General features: G+C 44.7%; 1 protein-coding gene across 15 annotated transcripts in view; it reads left to right on the top strand.

Moving 5' to 3' along the window:
* The window catches only part of LOC107996810 (putative mediator of RNA polymerase II transcription subunit 26), a 286,687-nt gene that overhangs the window by 147,582 nt on the left and 121,543 nt on the right, over positions 1-17,562 (top strand). For 14 of the 15 annotated variants that reach the window (XM_028666277.2, XM_062070960.1, XM_028666276.2 and 11 more), the window contains one exon: positions 10,393-10,477. In XM_028666277.2, coding sequence (XP_028522078.2) covers positions 10,393-10,477 — 85 coding nt within the window. Of the gene's footprint in view, positions 1-2,746; positions 3,172-10,392; positions 10,478-17,562 lie in introns of those variants that run through there. The other variant, XM_062070964.1, reaches the window with a different exon arrangement.

The following is a 17,562-nucleotide window of genomic DNA, read 5'->3' as shown; positions in this document are numbered from 1 at the left end:
AATTTCGTAGGGTTCGCTTAATTGGTTGGTTTTCATCGCGCCGCTAGATATTGCTCCACCATCCTTTGTCTCGGTCGCATCGTCTTATCAGGAACGCCTAGAATTAATCGTGTATCAGGCTCAAGGCTCACGTACGAGCACGAGGTTTAATCGAAGGGAGAAGATTAAATTATATACTGTTCTCGAAGTTGATTCCTTCCTTTAATTCACAAATTTCCGATTAATTGATCACCCTGCGTGCGAAAGTTAATTGCGATACGACCGAGACGTTAATAATTTAACAATGGAGCGGATTATTTTTATATTTTTTATTTTTTGAATAAGATCAAATATTGAAATATTTCCCAAGAATATTTGATTATTGGACTATTAGATTCAGATATATTTTCAAGATATATAACGTTATTCGTTAAATAAAATACGTCTTCACGGAATAATAATATTTTTTTCCATTTGATTATTAAATTTATCAAGGCCGTAATTGTTCCTGCATCCCGGGGTACAGAAACGGCGGAGCTCTCGTTTCAGAAATTTACAGTAATCGCGGCAAGAGTTGAAACAACGTTCGGCCAACAATCAATTAAAAGTCCGCTTCGTGGACCCGTGCAAATCCAACCTTTCCGGATCGAGGGCTTTCGAAACGAAATAATAGTTCGAGAAATCGGATCTTGACTTCTCTGAACGAATGGCGTGGGGGGAGGGAGAAAGAGAGAAACAGAGAGAGTTCGCGTGGCGGTCGAATCCGTTGGAAATCGTAATCGGTACGAGTGGTGGAACCTCTGACCGCTGGAAAATCCAGCCGCCTCTCTCATTAGCATTTAATGCCAGCGAAACTTTCGGCTATAATGGCTCGTGTGTGCGGGCTGACGAATGCTCGAATTAGAGGCGAGAGGGTTGGTAAGAGTTGGCGGTAAGAGCGGGCTTTTCGAGGAGTCCGGATCGGAGGTCGAATCTAAAGAGACCGAACGACGTGTTCCCGCTTCAAAATGCCCTCCTCCGGCCCTCAAGCTGATTAAATTCTTCCGACCGTGATTACCGTATCCCCCCGCATTACAGACGCGTCAATTGCCTTGCGAACTTATTAATCCGTTTTTCAGCGATTCGCGATACTCCCTGCCTCTCCGCCCGCGAACCAGAGAATTTATTTTTCCCGATCGCTCGTTTGTCATCACCCGATTGTACATGCGAGCGTCTTAAAATTTTCGCACGATTCAGACGGAATCATCCGTCTTTAAGAAACAAATTACAAGTAAAGGAATTTACGTTTAATTAAATCGGTTCGTTCGTCAATTTTAATTAATACAATTTCGTAGATCGAGATGCGCTGGCTGCTACTTTCCCTGCCCCCCATTTTCCACAATATAATCTCGTTTCCGCGAACGCAACGCGAAGTAATCCACGGGCACAAACATATACAGGCGGTGTTCCATCACCGTTTAACTCTGTTCGTTTCGCAACGGAACGAGAACGCGATATAAAAGTGCGTGTAGAACGCGGTAGAAAGAGGATTTGCCGTGGTAAATTAACGCGGAGCGAGGTGGAAAACGAGCACCGGGGGCCGGGGATTTCGAGCGCGTGGCAACTTCGTTCAAACCGTAGTTTCATCCTGTCGGATAATATTTCGTTATTATCCGCAAAAGTTAATATCAGCGCGCGCGCGTGTATGTAAAAACTTGCCGCGAGAAAGTTAATATACTTTTAATTTTTTATTTTCGTCGCGTTTCGATGCGGACGTCGACGGCGATGAGGATGACGAGGAATCACGCGCATTCTCGTTGGATGGTGCGCGCTCGTCAACGGCGCGGCGGAGAACTTTAAATTCTCGTGCCGCCTCGCTTAATCCGCGGCTTAAAGAGCTTAACCCCACGAATATCTCGTCAGAGCTTCCCCCTCCTCCCCCTCCCCCAGACCGACGACGTCGGTCCGCGGTGCCAGAGAGCAGGTTTATTAGCGCACGGATTTCGCAATTCTTTTCATCCCCGGCTGGGACACGAAGCCTCCCACGCCGTTTACATAAGCGAGTTCTCCGGATTGCCTTTTTGATATGTAGATAAGGGGTGGTGCCGCTTTTACGCCGTTTACGCCCCTCCACCGTGGTCTGGAAAGAGAAAGAGAGACCTAGTTGCTTTCAAGATAGACTGGAGATGTTCCACTGTCGTGGAATTCGAGTACCTGACGTTTCGTGGAAACGTCTTCGATATCGCCAAGATATATCGTATTGAAGAATTTTTTCTTTTCAGTTAAACAAAGGATTTTTGCAGAGGGATGTTTAACTGAAGATATAAGATGATAGGCGTGGAACGATGGCAGATTTCTCGATTAATGTCATTTCGTGAGACGTGAAGTTAATTCAAGGTTTACCGTTCTTCGTAGCAATATTTTTCTCTCTCTCTTTCTCTCTTTGTGCAACGTGTTAAGCGGCTTCCTCGAAACGTGTAATTATTTCGATGATTATCCATACTTACGATCGAGGTAAGGGGCCACGCGTGTATATACGCGCGCGCGTATCGATTTTCTGGAAGGAAATCGCGGGTTAGACGCGATAATCGACACGGTTCTGGCGCCGCACGTGAAACAGGCGGCCAAACAAGGCCGAGCAATTATGAACAAGGAACATGACCGGGATAAACAAATTACACGCGAACGGTTTCTCGGTGGTGATTAGAGGTAAATCTTGTTACCAAGTTTCTGTCTGGGTTTCGTCTTGAAACAACCTTAACTCGAAACAACACGGAAAATTACTGCCCTATACAAACGTTCATCTTTTATTGAATTAAATAGCGAGAAACTTTAAAACTGCGCGTTAAGACGTTTCAACTTCTAAATTTTATGAATCAAATTTCAGAATCTTTCAGAGACGATTTCCAAACGCTTTGGAAGTATTAAGTACGAGGGATATCTCATGATGGAATCATAGGTTCTTTGATGGGGGAAGGCCCGTAGAGCAGATCGAAATTGTGCTATTTTGTCGAAACGAGGAAGAGATAAATGATCAAGCCTGGGTTTCTATCGGTATAAGATTCTCCTGGGACGAAGAGCTAAATCAGCCACAGTGAAGGAAAAGAGGAAGCGAAAAAAGGGACCAATCTTTTCCCTTAGACACACGACGTTCTATCATTATTGGGCCGCTTCACTCTGCACGCTTGTGTTCATTTACTTCTATTATTTGAGGTAAACAGATTTGCTTCGCGTTTAGCTTCTCTTCAGACGTTGATCACATACGATTTTTCATAGGTTACGTTTTCGTTAGAGCTCTTCCCTTTTTTTTCTTTTTCGAATTTGTCAGAGAGTATATTTCTCGCGTTGAAATTCTACCCAATTTTAATCATCGTTTATTATTCTCAATCTTTAATGTTGAGATCGAGATAAAGAGAAAATCGAGTGAAGCGAAATTTTATTTTTGATTTGTTGAAATCACTGCGGAGTCACGAATCCAAATCGACGTAGAGATCTTTTTCGGTTGCTGGCAGAAACGACGGCAAAGGTAGTTTTTGCGGGCAAATGGAAGCCGATTTCTGCGCGTTTCTGCAATTAGAACGGCGGTAGTCAAGCATCAAAGGCGAGCCATGTGGAAGACGTGAAATTTCATCGGAAGCCATGCGACGACTACGAGAGAAATACACGCGAGAGAAGGATGAAAGTGTTCGAAATAGAAAGAGGAAGAGAAATAGAGAGAGGGGGGTGGGAAGAGAAAGAGATGAAGGTAGAAAGCGCAGAATAGAAAGAGAGAAAGGAAAGGCAGCAATGAGAGCTAGTCGATCCGAGTTTGCGAGTTCCAAGCCAAGGGGATTGCCGTATATTAAAGTACTTTTCGACTCCCCCTTTCCTTTCTACGCCAATCCGTAGCCCTGGACCCCCAAACCTGCTCCTACTTCTCTTTTCTATACGTTCTTCTTCTCTTCGTCAGTCTCGTTGCCATTCGAATCGCGAGTAATCGTAAGCCCTGACTAAGCCTCTTGCGTATTTTACACGTGATGTTCCAACTTCGTTTACAATTCACTATATTTTATATATATAACTTTTCTCGGATTAATCAAGTGATCAGATTAATCAGAATGATCGCAGGATTAATCGTGAGAATCATTTTAATATACCATGATAGAAGAGTCTTAACATGTCTTTTCGAATTTTTTAAATTATTATCCGGCAAATATATATTTCTTCCTAAATTCTGAATCTTATTTAATCTATAATAGAGTAGATATTTTACAAAAAAAAAAAAAGAATCGGCGAATCGTCGATCCGTGAACGCAGCATCCATCGACGAAGAGTTTTCCTTTTGATGCCATTAGTCATTAGCGATTCTAAAAGCACCCAGGGTGGAATATTACAGTGGTAGCCACGCCAGCTTTTACCATACTTTAGCTTTATACGAGGCCCATTCATCAAAACCCAACGAGACCAGTGGGCTCCATGGGTGTACGTTGCTTAGCAATGGATCCTGCATCGCAGCAGGATGTTTATGATCTGTGATCGTGCCAATATATTAGATATTTCGAGGAGGATCGATCATCTTTTTTTTTTTTCTTGTTTTACTCGTTCACTCGTTCGTGCTAGTATTTTGTGACAATTTTTTTTTTGAACTCGTGAAAAATTATGACTCGGTGTTACGCTACAATTTGTGTAAAATATTCTATTCTTTGGCGCGTTCACCTTTTCGAACTTTCTTGTTATTTTATAATAACTTAATTTTTATTTTACCCCTTTATTTTCAATGACTATACCTTCGCGGCACGAAACTTCCTAACTTTCATAACTTTCTAACTTTCTCGTTATATTATATGTATTATAACTCAATTTCCATCCATTCATTTTCAATGTTTATGTCTCTTGAAGGTTTATTTAAAACTATATCGTATATAGTGTTCGAGGAAAAAATTTCAAAGTTTCAAAAAAAAAATAATCTCACAATTTTTATATCACAATTATCACGAACGCGTTAAATTTCACGTTTTGCTCGATTTCTCTCGAATAGAAGAACTCCTCATCTCCCCCTTCCCTTCCTCCCCCAAATAGATTCATTTCCACCGATCTCGTCCCATCGTTCCTCGACTTGCGAGTATCGGTCGCCACTGACTCGCCCTTCGATCTAGCCGAGTCTCGGATACGAAGAAGAAAAGGTGAGAAGCTGTCAAGGCTGTCACGCGTCCAATGGACCATACAGTCGGCCCATTATCGGCGAGAGGGGTTGGCCTCTGTGGAGAAATAATAAAAATGCCATTAGTGTCTCGACGTCCCAGCACGGTCGAACGATGCGAACGTTTTCACCCCACAGATTTCGACCGATATATATCTCTCATCCCCATCGACCACTTTAACGTCTTTGTCACGGACTCTCCCGGCTTGACGAGGTTAATCCTTCTTTCTGGCCTTCATCCTCCCCCCTCCCCCTCCTCCTTGCCCCCGCCATCTCCTCGGTTCTCCTCTCCTTGGTCCACTAGCCGGCCCTGGACGACGAGCTTAAAATCCGTTCACGAGCTGGAACGAAAATAATTGCATCGTGATTCTTCCGCCTTTTTCCCTTCAACCCTCCTTCAGCCATCCTTCTCGCTCTCCTCTATTTCGACTTTGCCTGTTCCCTCTTCCCCTTCCCTCTTCCTCGGTCGCGCCACGACCGAGAGGGCATAAATCCTTCGGGATCGTCGCCGGGAATAAGATAAAAATCTCGCCGTGGCGCGATTTCAGTGGTGAAGAAGAGGAAGGGGAGGAAAAAAGGAAGAAGAAAAAAGAAAAAGAAAGGCAAATTCCCGAATAAACACATCCGCGCCTCTTTATGGCGCCACTTTGCGGATCCACCACCTCCCCCGAGTCGGTCGCCTGTGTACCGTGCGCATTATTAACTCAACCACCGGAAAATGTCAACGCGGCCTGGCCTCCTTATCTCCTCTTCGCTTTTCTTTATTTTACCGACAAACGTTGCCGGTTTCCCTAGCCGGCGGCGTTGCTTTCTTCCCTTCCCTGACACGCCACTTTTATCTGGCTGCCTTCTGTCCGGAATGTTGTGTTGTTGTATATTCAATGGAATTTGTAATTGGATCGTAATTGAATTTTCTTGGAAAAGAATTTGTCAACTCTATATATATATATATAGAGCTATTTTACGAGTACGAAATTGATGAAATTTATCGAGAAACGGTGGCTCGAAGATTGAGCGTCTTCGTTGAATTTTATTTGAGATTCGAGATTGGATAAGAGGCATCGAATATCTTCTATCGTTTCCGTTTCCACGGAAGATCGGTTTTCCAAACGTTTTAATCGGCGTTTTTCTCTTTTCCTGGCCCCAATTTCACGATTCTCAATCCCCCTCCCCTCCCGGCGGGGTTAGAGAAAGAGAGAGTCCTCTTCCAGGAAGGAGTTATCGCCGAAGGAAGCTACAGGCATCGGCGTGCTCCTGTGAAAAGGGGCTGGAGACGGCCGGCGGGGTTAAAACGACCCCCGCATTCGAGGCTGAAGTCTGAAAGATAAGGTACCCCTCTTCTCTCTCTCACGGCCTCCTAGATTATGGAATGGCACTTTAATTACACTAATGGGAGAACCAAATGTTAATTACAATTCGAAGTCTAAAAGAGAGGTGATTCGCGGCCGATGAAGGAGCGAGGAGGATGGAGAGGGAGGGGGTGAGATAGAGCCAGGATGGACGGAGGAAAGGGACCAGATGAGATTTGCCTGCGTAAGAAGGGTTCCCCGTGATTAGTATTATTTAATTAAAAATGCCCGGTCTCATTATGGTCACCTCTCATAAGGACCTGGCTTAAATGGGAAGCTGCTTATAAATTGGATTATCGAGAAGTAGGAAGGGGTGAGGGAGAATAAAATATCACGATATAGTGTATATATACGTGTTGATAAAATTCTAATAAGAAAAATAAAGTCATTAATTAAAAATACACGAATATCTGTTTTAAACGAATAAACATTTCACTTTCGTTCCATTCGAGATTGAAATTCACAATAATTTAAATCGATACGAATAGCTAAGAGGAGAATAATCGTTTCAATTAGAAGATTATACGTGATTAATATTCGAAACGCGAGTAATTAACTTTCAAGAATACACGCGTTGACGAGAAAAAAGGAAAGAAAAAACAAAGAAAGGAAGGAAAAAGGGAAGGGAAAGAAAAACAATGGAAGCGAAGAGAAAAATTCCTGGGATAGGAGATAGCAGACCCCCACGTTGTCGATAACAGATCGATTCGTACGGCGTCACGGATATCGAGAGACATTTTCGAAATTTCCACTCCCCGCACGGTCTGAGCAACGAGAGGAGTCGTAAGCGGGACGACTACGCGGAGGACGGCCACGACGACGGGCTATCGACTTTGGAGGGGAAGAGAGGGGGAGCCGGGTTTCAATTTAAAGTTGGGCGAGCGTGTCGGGATTTCAATGTACAAAATGCGTATGCTAAACTTTTCGCACCCCTGTGGTAGCCGCGCCTCCCCCTCCGTCCGTCTTCGAGTTCCCCAAACATCCCTTGGTAGCTGGAAAAACGGCCAGCGTGGACCAACGTCCGCCGTGCTCGATGTTTCGCCCGGGAGAAATCAGCAAGTCTGATGCATCGTCAAGTAGAAAGGGGTGCGCAAGTAGAACGTTCTCGCCGCTCTACGTACGGCCCGGTCGCGGGACGAATGTCCCGTTGAAAAACACTTTGAAGTCGAGTGCCCCCAAAGGACAAATTACTTTTTTTTTCAGAGGCCTTAGCGGCGTCCACGGCCGAGGAGCCCCCCTCCCCCTAATGATGATGGCGCGCGATTGATCGAAGGTGATGCATATCAATGGAATAGGCTTGAAACGAGGGAGGCTCGTCGGGTGTGGAAGGAAGTTTCTAATGGTTCGCGAGAACTTTTCTCTCGGGCGCACGCATCGAGGTGTATATTTGCATCTAGCTCCTCTTGGGTGCAAGCTTTGTCTCGTTTCGCCGTTTATATGAGCAGGGGAGAGGGGTGAGAGGGGAGGAGGGAGGGGATCGGGCTTTGTCGAGGTTGTTAAATAGATGCACGGGGAAATGCACGGTGCGGCTGTATGTATGGCTCGAAGTTTAAGGATTGGATGTAGGAGAAATGGTCGTTTGAATGGAGGGAAGTTGGGAAATCGGAACTCGAGCAACTGGCTCGCCTCTATTCTTTCTTTTCGTTTTAATAGTTTAAATAGTCTGTTAGAGATTTATTTCTAGAATCGGAGTCAGTTTGATTAATATTCTCCGACGAGATCGGATATTACTTTTGATTCGTACTTCTACTTTTTAAAAGCACACCCCCGTGAATTCGATATAAATTAATTTCCAAAATTAAATTACTCCTCTTTCTCCGTTAATTACGATTACTTTTCAACTTTACTTCCAATTCTTTCCTTCGAATCTTATGTCTGAAAAATTTCTTTCTATTCCTCTCTTCTAAACCAATCGTCGCAAAAATGGACGTCCTCCTCGATTCCGACGCGAATTTAACTCGAACAATGCCTTCTTTCGAACGTGTACGTATGCATGTATGTATTTCCATGAGACGAAGACGACGAGAGTGGATAAGAGATGGATAAGAGAAAAAGAGAGAGAGAGAGAGAGAGAGAAAAGAAAAAAAGGAGCAGAACGAAAAAGATGCTTGGATCGGGCATCGCGGATGGGTGAGAAGTTTCGCCCGAGGAGTTGGATTACCGCGTGGCTTCGGTCGGATTTGAAAATTCGTGGGGGTCTCGACGGGTGGCGGGCGAGGTTGGCGCGTGATTGATTTTGCATACGACACGGATTGGACAGGTTTGAGAAATTGGACTGGCTTTCTGGCTGGTTTGCCCTCTCTGCCCTTCTCGGCGAATCACCCTCTCGAAATGGCCCTTCCCCTCCTTGCCGAACCTTCTTTTCCTATATCGCGAGTGTCTATATGCCTGGACGGTTATATCGACGTGGCGCGCGTATATACACGTCGATGTAACGTATATGCTTAGAGAGTATCCTGAAGTGTCTGCCCGCGAGAGACGAAGAAGGGTTCCCACTCTCGTATCTCTGGCGGGAGACGTCGAAGGGGATTGGCCTCGAACGAGCGATTTGTGCGATCTTCGAGGACGTATTTATGAGCGTTCCAGGCCCGCTTCTTCCACTTTCATATCGCATTTTCAGACGCGAGCAAGTTACGGCGTGCAAAATGGAAACGTGACGTCTAACGCGAGATCGTTTATTGGAAAAATGGATTTTCGCTTAAAATCGCGAGAAATTATTTCATCGCGTTCATTACGTTATAATATATAATGTTAATGTTATCTCGAATTGGTTAACGTCATTTATAAATTAGCTAGAGAAACTAACTAATTTGTAATTGAATTCCATACTATATTTAAGAATAATCTAATCTTTTTGCAAAATTATTGCAAGATTCATTATTTTTAGAATGGATCGAAAACTTAATCTACTATTGAATGATTAATAACGATGATTATTAACGATCTAAGATTATTGGTCGTCACTAATTCACCATTTCAATCTGGTAATACAATTCGGATTATCTCTATTTCGAAATTATTTCAAGAAACTTAAGAAGAAGATTGTTAAAAAAAATTATTTAATCTATCCACGTGAACGGAACGCAAACGACTATTGCGGTAATGCGGGGACAAAAGGAGCCGCGTAAGAAGCTGTCGAGGCATTCAGGATAACTGATCTAGCGTTATCCGCCGACGTTGGAGTGGATAACAGGCCGAACGATTTATTCTAAACCTTTATCCGGCGGCCCCTTGAAATTTATGAAAGAAGACGCCCGTTTAACCGACTCGTTCAGTCATCCCTCACGATGGTGGTGAAGCCACCCTTCCCTTTGCCCGTCCTTCTTCCTCACCGTGTCTCCTTCTTCTTCCTCTTCTTCTCGCCCGCCTCTCCTCTTGTTCCTCTTCACCTCCACCCTCGTGCTCGCATGTCAGCCCTTTATTTTATACCAAGACGAGTCGGTCCGAGTCGGTCCTAATATTAAAGGGGATGGTTCACCCTTAGCGCGTGATCGGGATACAGAAATTCGCCGATCGGACGGTTCAGAACTTCCTTATTGGAGGGCGGAACGAAGAGTCGAGTGGCGGGGTTCTTGGCGAAGGAAACGTTTCAGAGCCTTGCAATCTTTTCTTTCACGTATCGTCATATACGTGGATGGCGTTGAATCGTTGCTTGATCAATGGCTGTGGATAAAATCGAAAGCGAGCAATTGAATTCGCTGTAAATAATTTGTTGGTTAATTTTAAATATTTCTTTTGCTTATGATCGATGGATCAGAGGAGATGATTGAATAAAATAAAGATTATTGAATAATTACGAAGTTTAAAAAAGTTATAGAAAATGTCCAACTTTGCAGCGACGCGATATAACGAAAAGAAAATCCGTAAAAATTTAGGAGAATAAAATTTTTCTTCTCTGTTTTCCAGTTGTATCTGAGCAAGACCCGGCAGAGTGGCCTCACGGACGATTTGCATCTTTCACGAACGGTCAGTCCAACTGTGCGCCAGCAAGGTGAGTCTCTCTCTCTCAACATTTTTTCCTTTCTTTCTGTCGTCGTTTCTCGAGCGACGCTTCACCCTCTCGAATTTCGACAGACTCCGTGGATTCGTTTTCTTGTCGTTTTCTCGTCTCTCTCTCTCTCTCTTCCTCGAATTCGCTCGAAACTTTCCACACCCACGCACACACAGAATGGTGTCGTTTAACGTCCTAACGACGAGATACTCGCCTCATGCGTATATATCGAAACTGGCGAAGTCACCCGTGCCGAAACACAAGCGACATTTCGAAACTTTGGCCAATTTCGCGTGTACTCGAATAGAATAAATATGCGGTCCACGTGTGTCCCGCCTATCTATGTTCAATATGTGCGAGTCGCTTATAAATTATGCTTAATCCATAGCGTATCGCGCGATGGTTTAACCAATAATATCGATGAATTCTGTGCGATTCTCTCGAAATTTCTCTCGTCGAATTTTATCTCGGTGAAAAGTGAGCGCGAGTCTAAGATTTGTATCGGAAACTTTTCATCCGAAATGAAATATCTGCCTCACGAATTTTTTCAACATTCCTTTGGCATTAAACATCGTGTCCACAAATACAAAACGTCACGTATAATCGTATATCTGCTTCGATCAAACTTATTACATTATACGTAATAATTTCAAAATAACAAGTCTGAGGCCTACCTGAGAATTAAGCTCCAGTAATATTTGCTCTAGTAATGAAAAATTAGCGAATGCTCGAGCTGGAGAAACGGGGGAAAAATTTCTGAAGGCGAATATCGACCAAGTACTTTCCCGATTTCCACCGAGCATAAGCAAGGATTTCCACGATGCGAACCGACGTAGACGTGGGGAGAGCGAGGAGGCCCTGGCATCATGCATAACCCCACGTCGGCCTCGCATAAATATTCTAATAACTTCGGAAACTAATATGATTGCATCCAGCAGGAATAATATCCTGTTCGAAGTGGGCATCGCGGATGTATGCGTGGAATACGAAATATACGGCGTGGTCGTCCACACGGCGTCGCGCTCCTCCTCACCGTAACCGTAGATCACCGCGAGGGTAGAAGCGATCTCTCTTGATGACAGTGATTACTTTAATCGAGCTCCCCCCTCCTCCTCTTCCCTCGCCAGAAAATAGTTATGGACGACGCGACGAAAACCACCAGAGATATCGCTCGATACGATTACACCCCCTGCTCTACTCGATTCTCGTGCAGTGTCGTAAGAATAACAGACAGACGATATCCAGACAGGTAGATATTAATAAAAATCATTTTAGGTAAATGATGAATAAAAAATATTGACGCGACAAGTGTGCAATCGTTGATAACGTAGAAAGTTTTGGAATTACGAGATAATCAATCTCTACACACTCGACTCGAATATATTAACGACAAGGAACGAATTTATGGTTTTAAAAGTGATCGAAGTAACGAAAAGGCTTGTGGAGGACTCGTGGAATCGATTTCGCGCGGATTCGAGCTGCTCGGGGAAAATTCATCCAGGGAGAGATTCGAGTTCGAAAATTAATTTCAATCCGTACTTGAGCCCCCTGGCTCTCTCTTTCTCTTCCTTCCTCCCTCCACTCTCTTTCGCTTCTCTCCGACTGGTCAAACAGTGGCGTGTACAACGCGCGGTTGGAAAATCGAGCAGCGCTCGAGTACTGGAAACAAAAGGCCGACGTTTCAATTAGGTCCCTTATTAGTTAGCGATAATAGGGCCAGCGGCGGTCGAACGTTAAGGCCGGGGCTTTCCAGTGCTTAAACGTTCGGTTGCGTTAGGTCCGCCGGCTTGTTTGCGTGGATCCAGCTCTTACGATATTAAGGGCTGACTAGGCGTTCGCTCGACCCACGGTGCCCCTCTCCACCCCCGCGTTTCGATGTTTAGAGCCAAGCCACGGACTCTCCTCGACCCTGGTCCGACTTGACCAGGATGGAAGGGACAGCGGAGGGGATCCTTGCACCTCTTCGATTGATTTTCTCGCGTTAGAATGTTGAACCCTGTGATAACCGACGGGGTTGTTTCGTTTGATGGAATAGAATCGAATTCGAGAGGGGAGGTTTGTCGCATTGATGTTGAGAGAAATGGACGAAAATCTTAAGAAATACAAATTTATATTCGTGTACAGTGATCCAAATTTGTGTATAATTTAATTTAGGAACGAACAGGATTTGATATAGAAAATGAGGATTTACGATGATGAAAAGTTACATCCCCTTGTATTAAATTTTTATCTGAAAAATTTTTTAACTCTACTAAAAACACACAAATATTCCAGATATAATAAGCTTAAGTTAGTTCACGTTTTTTATTACCAGAAATTTTCAAGTTTCGAGCCAGTTTTGCTACAGCCGTATAACACGTTCAGTCCACTACACAGTTATTAAAAAGTTGGATGTTAAACGATTCGAAGCCGGAAAGGAGGAAAGGGGAAGGGTTAGCCGTTCGTTTCTCGAAGCCCAGGAGGAATTTGTCGCGAAGGAACCGGTCGCAGCAGTCGCCTGCGGCTCGCCGCAACGATCCTCCGTCGTTCTAGCCATTGTACGCCACCGCACGCAACCCGGAGGATCGTTGCTTTCGTCGACACCCTTCGAAACTAACTCGAGCCGGACCGAAACTCGCTTTCCTCGCCGCGAAACGGTCGACGCGGTTAACAGCGGGCACGCGATTCGCTGCAACCCCTATCGATTCGAAAGCCGATTCCGTCGAATTAAATCGTGAAATAAATACTCGATGGACGATAACCGGTTCGTTGTAAACACAAGATGGAGATTTTAAACGACGCAATGTTTCGTATGAGATCGAAAAACGTAAAATCAGGATTCATTTTACCAGATCGATATCGAAGAAACTTAAAAATAATTCTTCGTCAGAGGAAACAAGAAGGTGAAATTATATGAAATATATATGAAATATAATATATATATGGAAGAGCAGCTGTCCGGGTCGAAACAATCAACTCTGTTCTAAAAAGCCGCGCAAAGTTATCGCCGCTTCTTTCCGCCCGCAGAAAACCGGAATTGGTTTTAGTGTAAATGCGGGGCGGCGGTCTGGCCGGGTGTCGGAGGACGTCGTGGCGGATAGGGTGGCGAGGCGGAGGAGTGGTAGCGACATCTTGTATTGTCAGATCCCAACGCGACAAATTCATAATTGCGTTAATGCGGGTACGGCGAGGGTTCTTGCCGCAACCACCGCAAGGCGCGCTATGGCGTCTTGCGGCTGTAAGAGAGATAGGGAGCGGGCCGTGGGGAAGGGGAAAGGGGTGCGGAAGGGAGAATGGACGAGGGAAGAGGAAAAGAGAGGTCCCTCCTGGCACAGGCTCGTTAATCTTCCAAGGATTACGCCAGAAGGAAGTATCGCCATTGTGCAAGGTGCTCCTCTTCCAGCCGATAATTATTAATTAAACTGGCCTAACGGGCCACTTCGCGATTTATCGATTTATCGGCCCTTTCCCTACGCCGAGACCTCCTCTCGGACGAAAAGAATCCGCCCGTCTTTCGGTAGGGTGGAATTATTGGAATTGCGTGAAAGTTATACGCGTTTCGCGTAGAAATGCTTCTTCGATAATTGATCAATCTACTTTTCGCGAAGGAAAACATTGTGAAACGTGCGCAGATCTACTCTATTTAACCTCTTAAAAAGAAAGCTTCATAATATTGACTATCTACTAAAAAACAATCTACTGCTACTAAATACACGAATCACATTCGTGTATCATGTATCACATTCGAGACGAATTGCAATCGAAGGACGCAGTTCAACGAGCCGTGCGATCGGCAGGTTTTAATTAATCGCGGGCGATTAAACGATCATGAAATCGAACAGGAAGGGTCATCAAATCCGCACGAGCTGGCAGAGAGGAAAGTGAGGGGAAAGGGGATTGCTCGCAGCGGAACGGGCCGAGGGGAGTGAAAAGGATAGAATTGCAAAAGCGAGAGAGCGGCACGGAACGAACGAGCCGAAATAAAACAGTGATATCGAGGCATTTCACGCACGAGCGGGAACGTTTAGCAGATTCAACGTGCGTGCCGGTACTCGGCACACTGCTATCCACGGCATGAAACGATCCTCCTCTCTTTCCCATTATTGCCCTCTCTCGTTCCGCCTGCACACGGCTCGCTCTTTCATCCCGCTCTATTTTTCTCCCTTGCTCGGCCGCCCGCCCGCCTCTTCCTATCTCGCTCCGGTATTTCTCTATCACCTCTGCTACCCTCGTCCACAGCTCGCTGAAAAATACTGCTCTCGCTGACACCTGTAGCTTCCACGTTCTACATATGTGCGTTACGTACGCCGTCCGTGCACACGCCCATCGAGGAAACGAGGGGCAAGAAAAAAAAAGGAGGAAGAATTATCGTTGAAGAAAATTTCCATAAGACGGAGGTCCCTGTCGATCTCGTTATGCTTGCCGCGTTTTTATCAACGATCGAGAGATCGTTGAATAATGCGAGAGATTGGATTTAAAAGGAGGAACTAAAGAGCTGTTTTCCTGACATCTCTTTCAATCACTTACTTATTATCTTCTGTGATTATTGAATTTTGATTGAACGAAATATATTATTGGATAATTGGTCGCAAGGATGTATATTTTGGGAATGTGTATCTAAAAAAAAAATTGGAAGGAAACTTTGCGAACAACACCTGACCGAAAGTTATTAGTTTGTAAAATTACTTCATATCGGTGTATTAGAGAGGCTGAACAAAGGGCTGGCGAGGAGATGATTTTTCATCGTTCTCGCGGATAGGAAGGAAAGAGGGAGGGGGCACGATTGCCACGACGAAAGGGGGAACAGATTCCACAAGTGGTGGACTTTACGGGACTTAAGATTAATCCTCATAATTACCCGATTCCGTTCTTCTCTGCGGGGCCCCCTCTTGTATCCGCTTTTTATACGGTGGCTTGCACCTCTCGTGCCTTCTGCGGCGTACCTTCGCGAGGAGGGAGCCGAGCAGGATGAATGGCGAGGCCGAGAGGACTCGGTTGCTCGGCCATAAAGATATTTATCAGGTGACAACCCTGGTCATCCTTTACGATCCTTATCCTTCTTGAGGTTTTCCACGGACATCTCACGTAGCTCACCCTTCGGCCAGTCGCGTGCCGCGTTACTTTCTTTCCTCTGCCGAGATTCCGTGTATCTTTCTCTCAAAGGGAGTGATTTTTCCCCAGATTCTGTTTTTTATTTCAGACGAGTTTCCTTATTAGGTTTAGATTTTACGAGGAATCCTTTGATATGAGATACGAAATTTGAATTTGTAGCGTTAGAATCGATGAAAAAATCAAGATTAAAATTTAGAATTAGGGATATTATCAAGAAATTAATTTATTCGATTTTTCTATAAATCGCAAACATTTCTTTCTTCCCTTACTTCCTACTCACTGGATCAATTCAATCCGTCCATAATGACGTCTAATAAATAACGCGAACCAAAATTTCCACAAAAAGTTTCTAAAAAAAGGAAAAAAAAAGAAGAAACATCCCATCCTCGAAATACATCATTTCTCCACCAGCATCGCGCCTAAGATCGCCCCTTGGACGAAACCTTAACACGGAAAAACCTCGAGAAAAGAGGATAAGAGAGGAGGAGCGGATCGGAGACACGAGCAGAAGGAATACGAGGGGTTGGCTGGTGGGATGACCGAGAACGCGCACCGTGGGCGTGAAATCGGACGCCGGCCAGGACGTCCGCTCGACTCGGCAGCCGGCGGACAATAAGAATCGATATCTTAATTAACGAACGCTGGTGGGTCCGATGTGCAAGCGAACTCCTCCACCCCCGCGCGCAGGGAAGGGAGAGGAGAGGTATCGGAGGAAGAGGCTGAGAGATGGGGATGGCGAGCACGGGGAAATCCGGAGACTGGGGGGTATATTCGATGGGGTAGGACGCCTGACCGGAAGCGAGAGTCTGCGAAGCCCTACGGACCTCGGCTCGTCGTCCCACCGGAAGCGCCATTCACGCGGCCCTCCCCGCTTTCGTCCGCCTTCCCGTCCTGGTTCCTCCCGTGGTTCGCCAATGCTGATACGCCCCTGAATAAACAATACTCCGCTGGAATAAAAAAAAAAAGTTCGGCTGCAGTGTTTGACAAAAAAAAAATTCCTAAAAGCTACTCGTCGCCAGATCGGGGACGAGACCGGTTTCGATTCGTTCTCGTCTCACAATGGAGCGGAGCGTGGCTTTTTTGCCGGTCGGCGTTGATCGTCGTGTCGATAGAACGACTCTCTCTGTTTTACGGGCGGGGGAAGAATTAGAAGGAGTGGAGGAAGATGTTAGATGTGATGACGATGAAGATTATTTGAACGGAAATGAAAGTGTAAGTGTGATGATTCTTGGGAACATCTAACGTGGAAATTGAGATTAATATTTGTCACGTTATTTGTGTAATAAAAAATGGAAAAATGCATATTTCTGTGTGGATCAAAGTTAAGGATAAATTGTTAAGAATTCGGCTTGAAAGAAGAAAATGAAACGCGTAAATAATACGAATTTCTTGGACGGGAATATTTATCATTGATAAAGTTTTAAAGTAAGTAAATCGAATCTTGCGATTTCCTGTTTACCTCACGCGAGAGAATGGAGAGAAACTGTATTTCCTGTATAATGTACGGCATCTACTATATTCTCATAGCTCGGCAGACTCTCGTGAACGCCTGGTCCAATTAATATCACCGCGAAAGAAACGACCGAGGCCGAGGAAATTAACGAATTGGAGGGTACGCCTTTCCTGGATGCTTTTACCGCGACTGACTAATCCGATAAAGTGGCAGCCTCGCACGAACCTCTTTCTTCTCGCTGGCATTCCGTTTGATGGGATATGACACTAAGCATTCTATATTGACTAATAAACTCCCGGGTCCCCTGATAACGAATATTCGCTTCTTAGACGCGAGTCATTTGTACTTTCCTCGAGGCTTCCTCTGATTAGGTGTTCCACTATTTTGGTTTTTCCATGCGATTTATGCGGAATATAAATTATCCTATCATCGATATGATTTTCCATTATCGTATTCCATTTATCGTGAATAGACTCTTAGAAGAATAAATGAATTCTTTCATCTATTTTTTGCTTTACGCTTTAAGAAAGCTTTGATTTCA

The sequence above is a fragment of the Apis cerana genome, linkage group LG2 (genome assembly GCF_029169275.1).
Source record: "Apis cerana isolate GH-2021 linkage group LG2, AcerK_1.0, whole genome shotgun sequence".
Lineage (NCBI taxonomy): Eukaryota > Metazoa > Arthropoda > Insecta > Hymenoptera > Apidae > Apis > Apis cerana.
The sequence above is the reverse complement of the archived record's forward strand: the minus strand, read 5'-3'. Positions and strand labels throughout refer to the sequence as shown.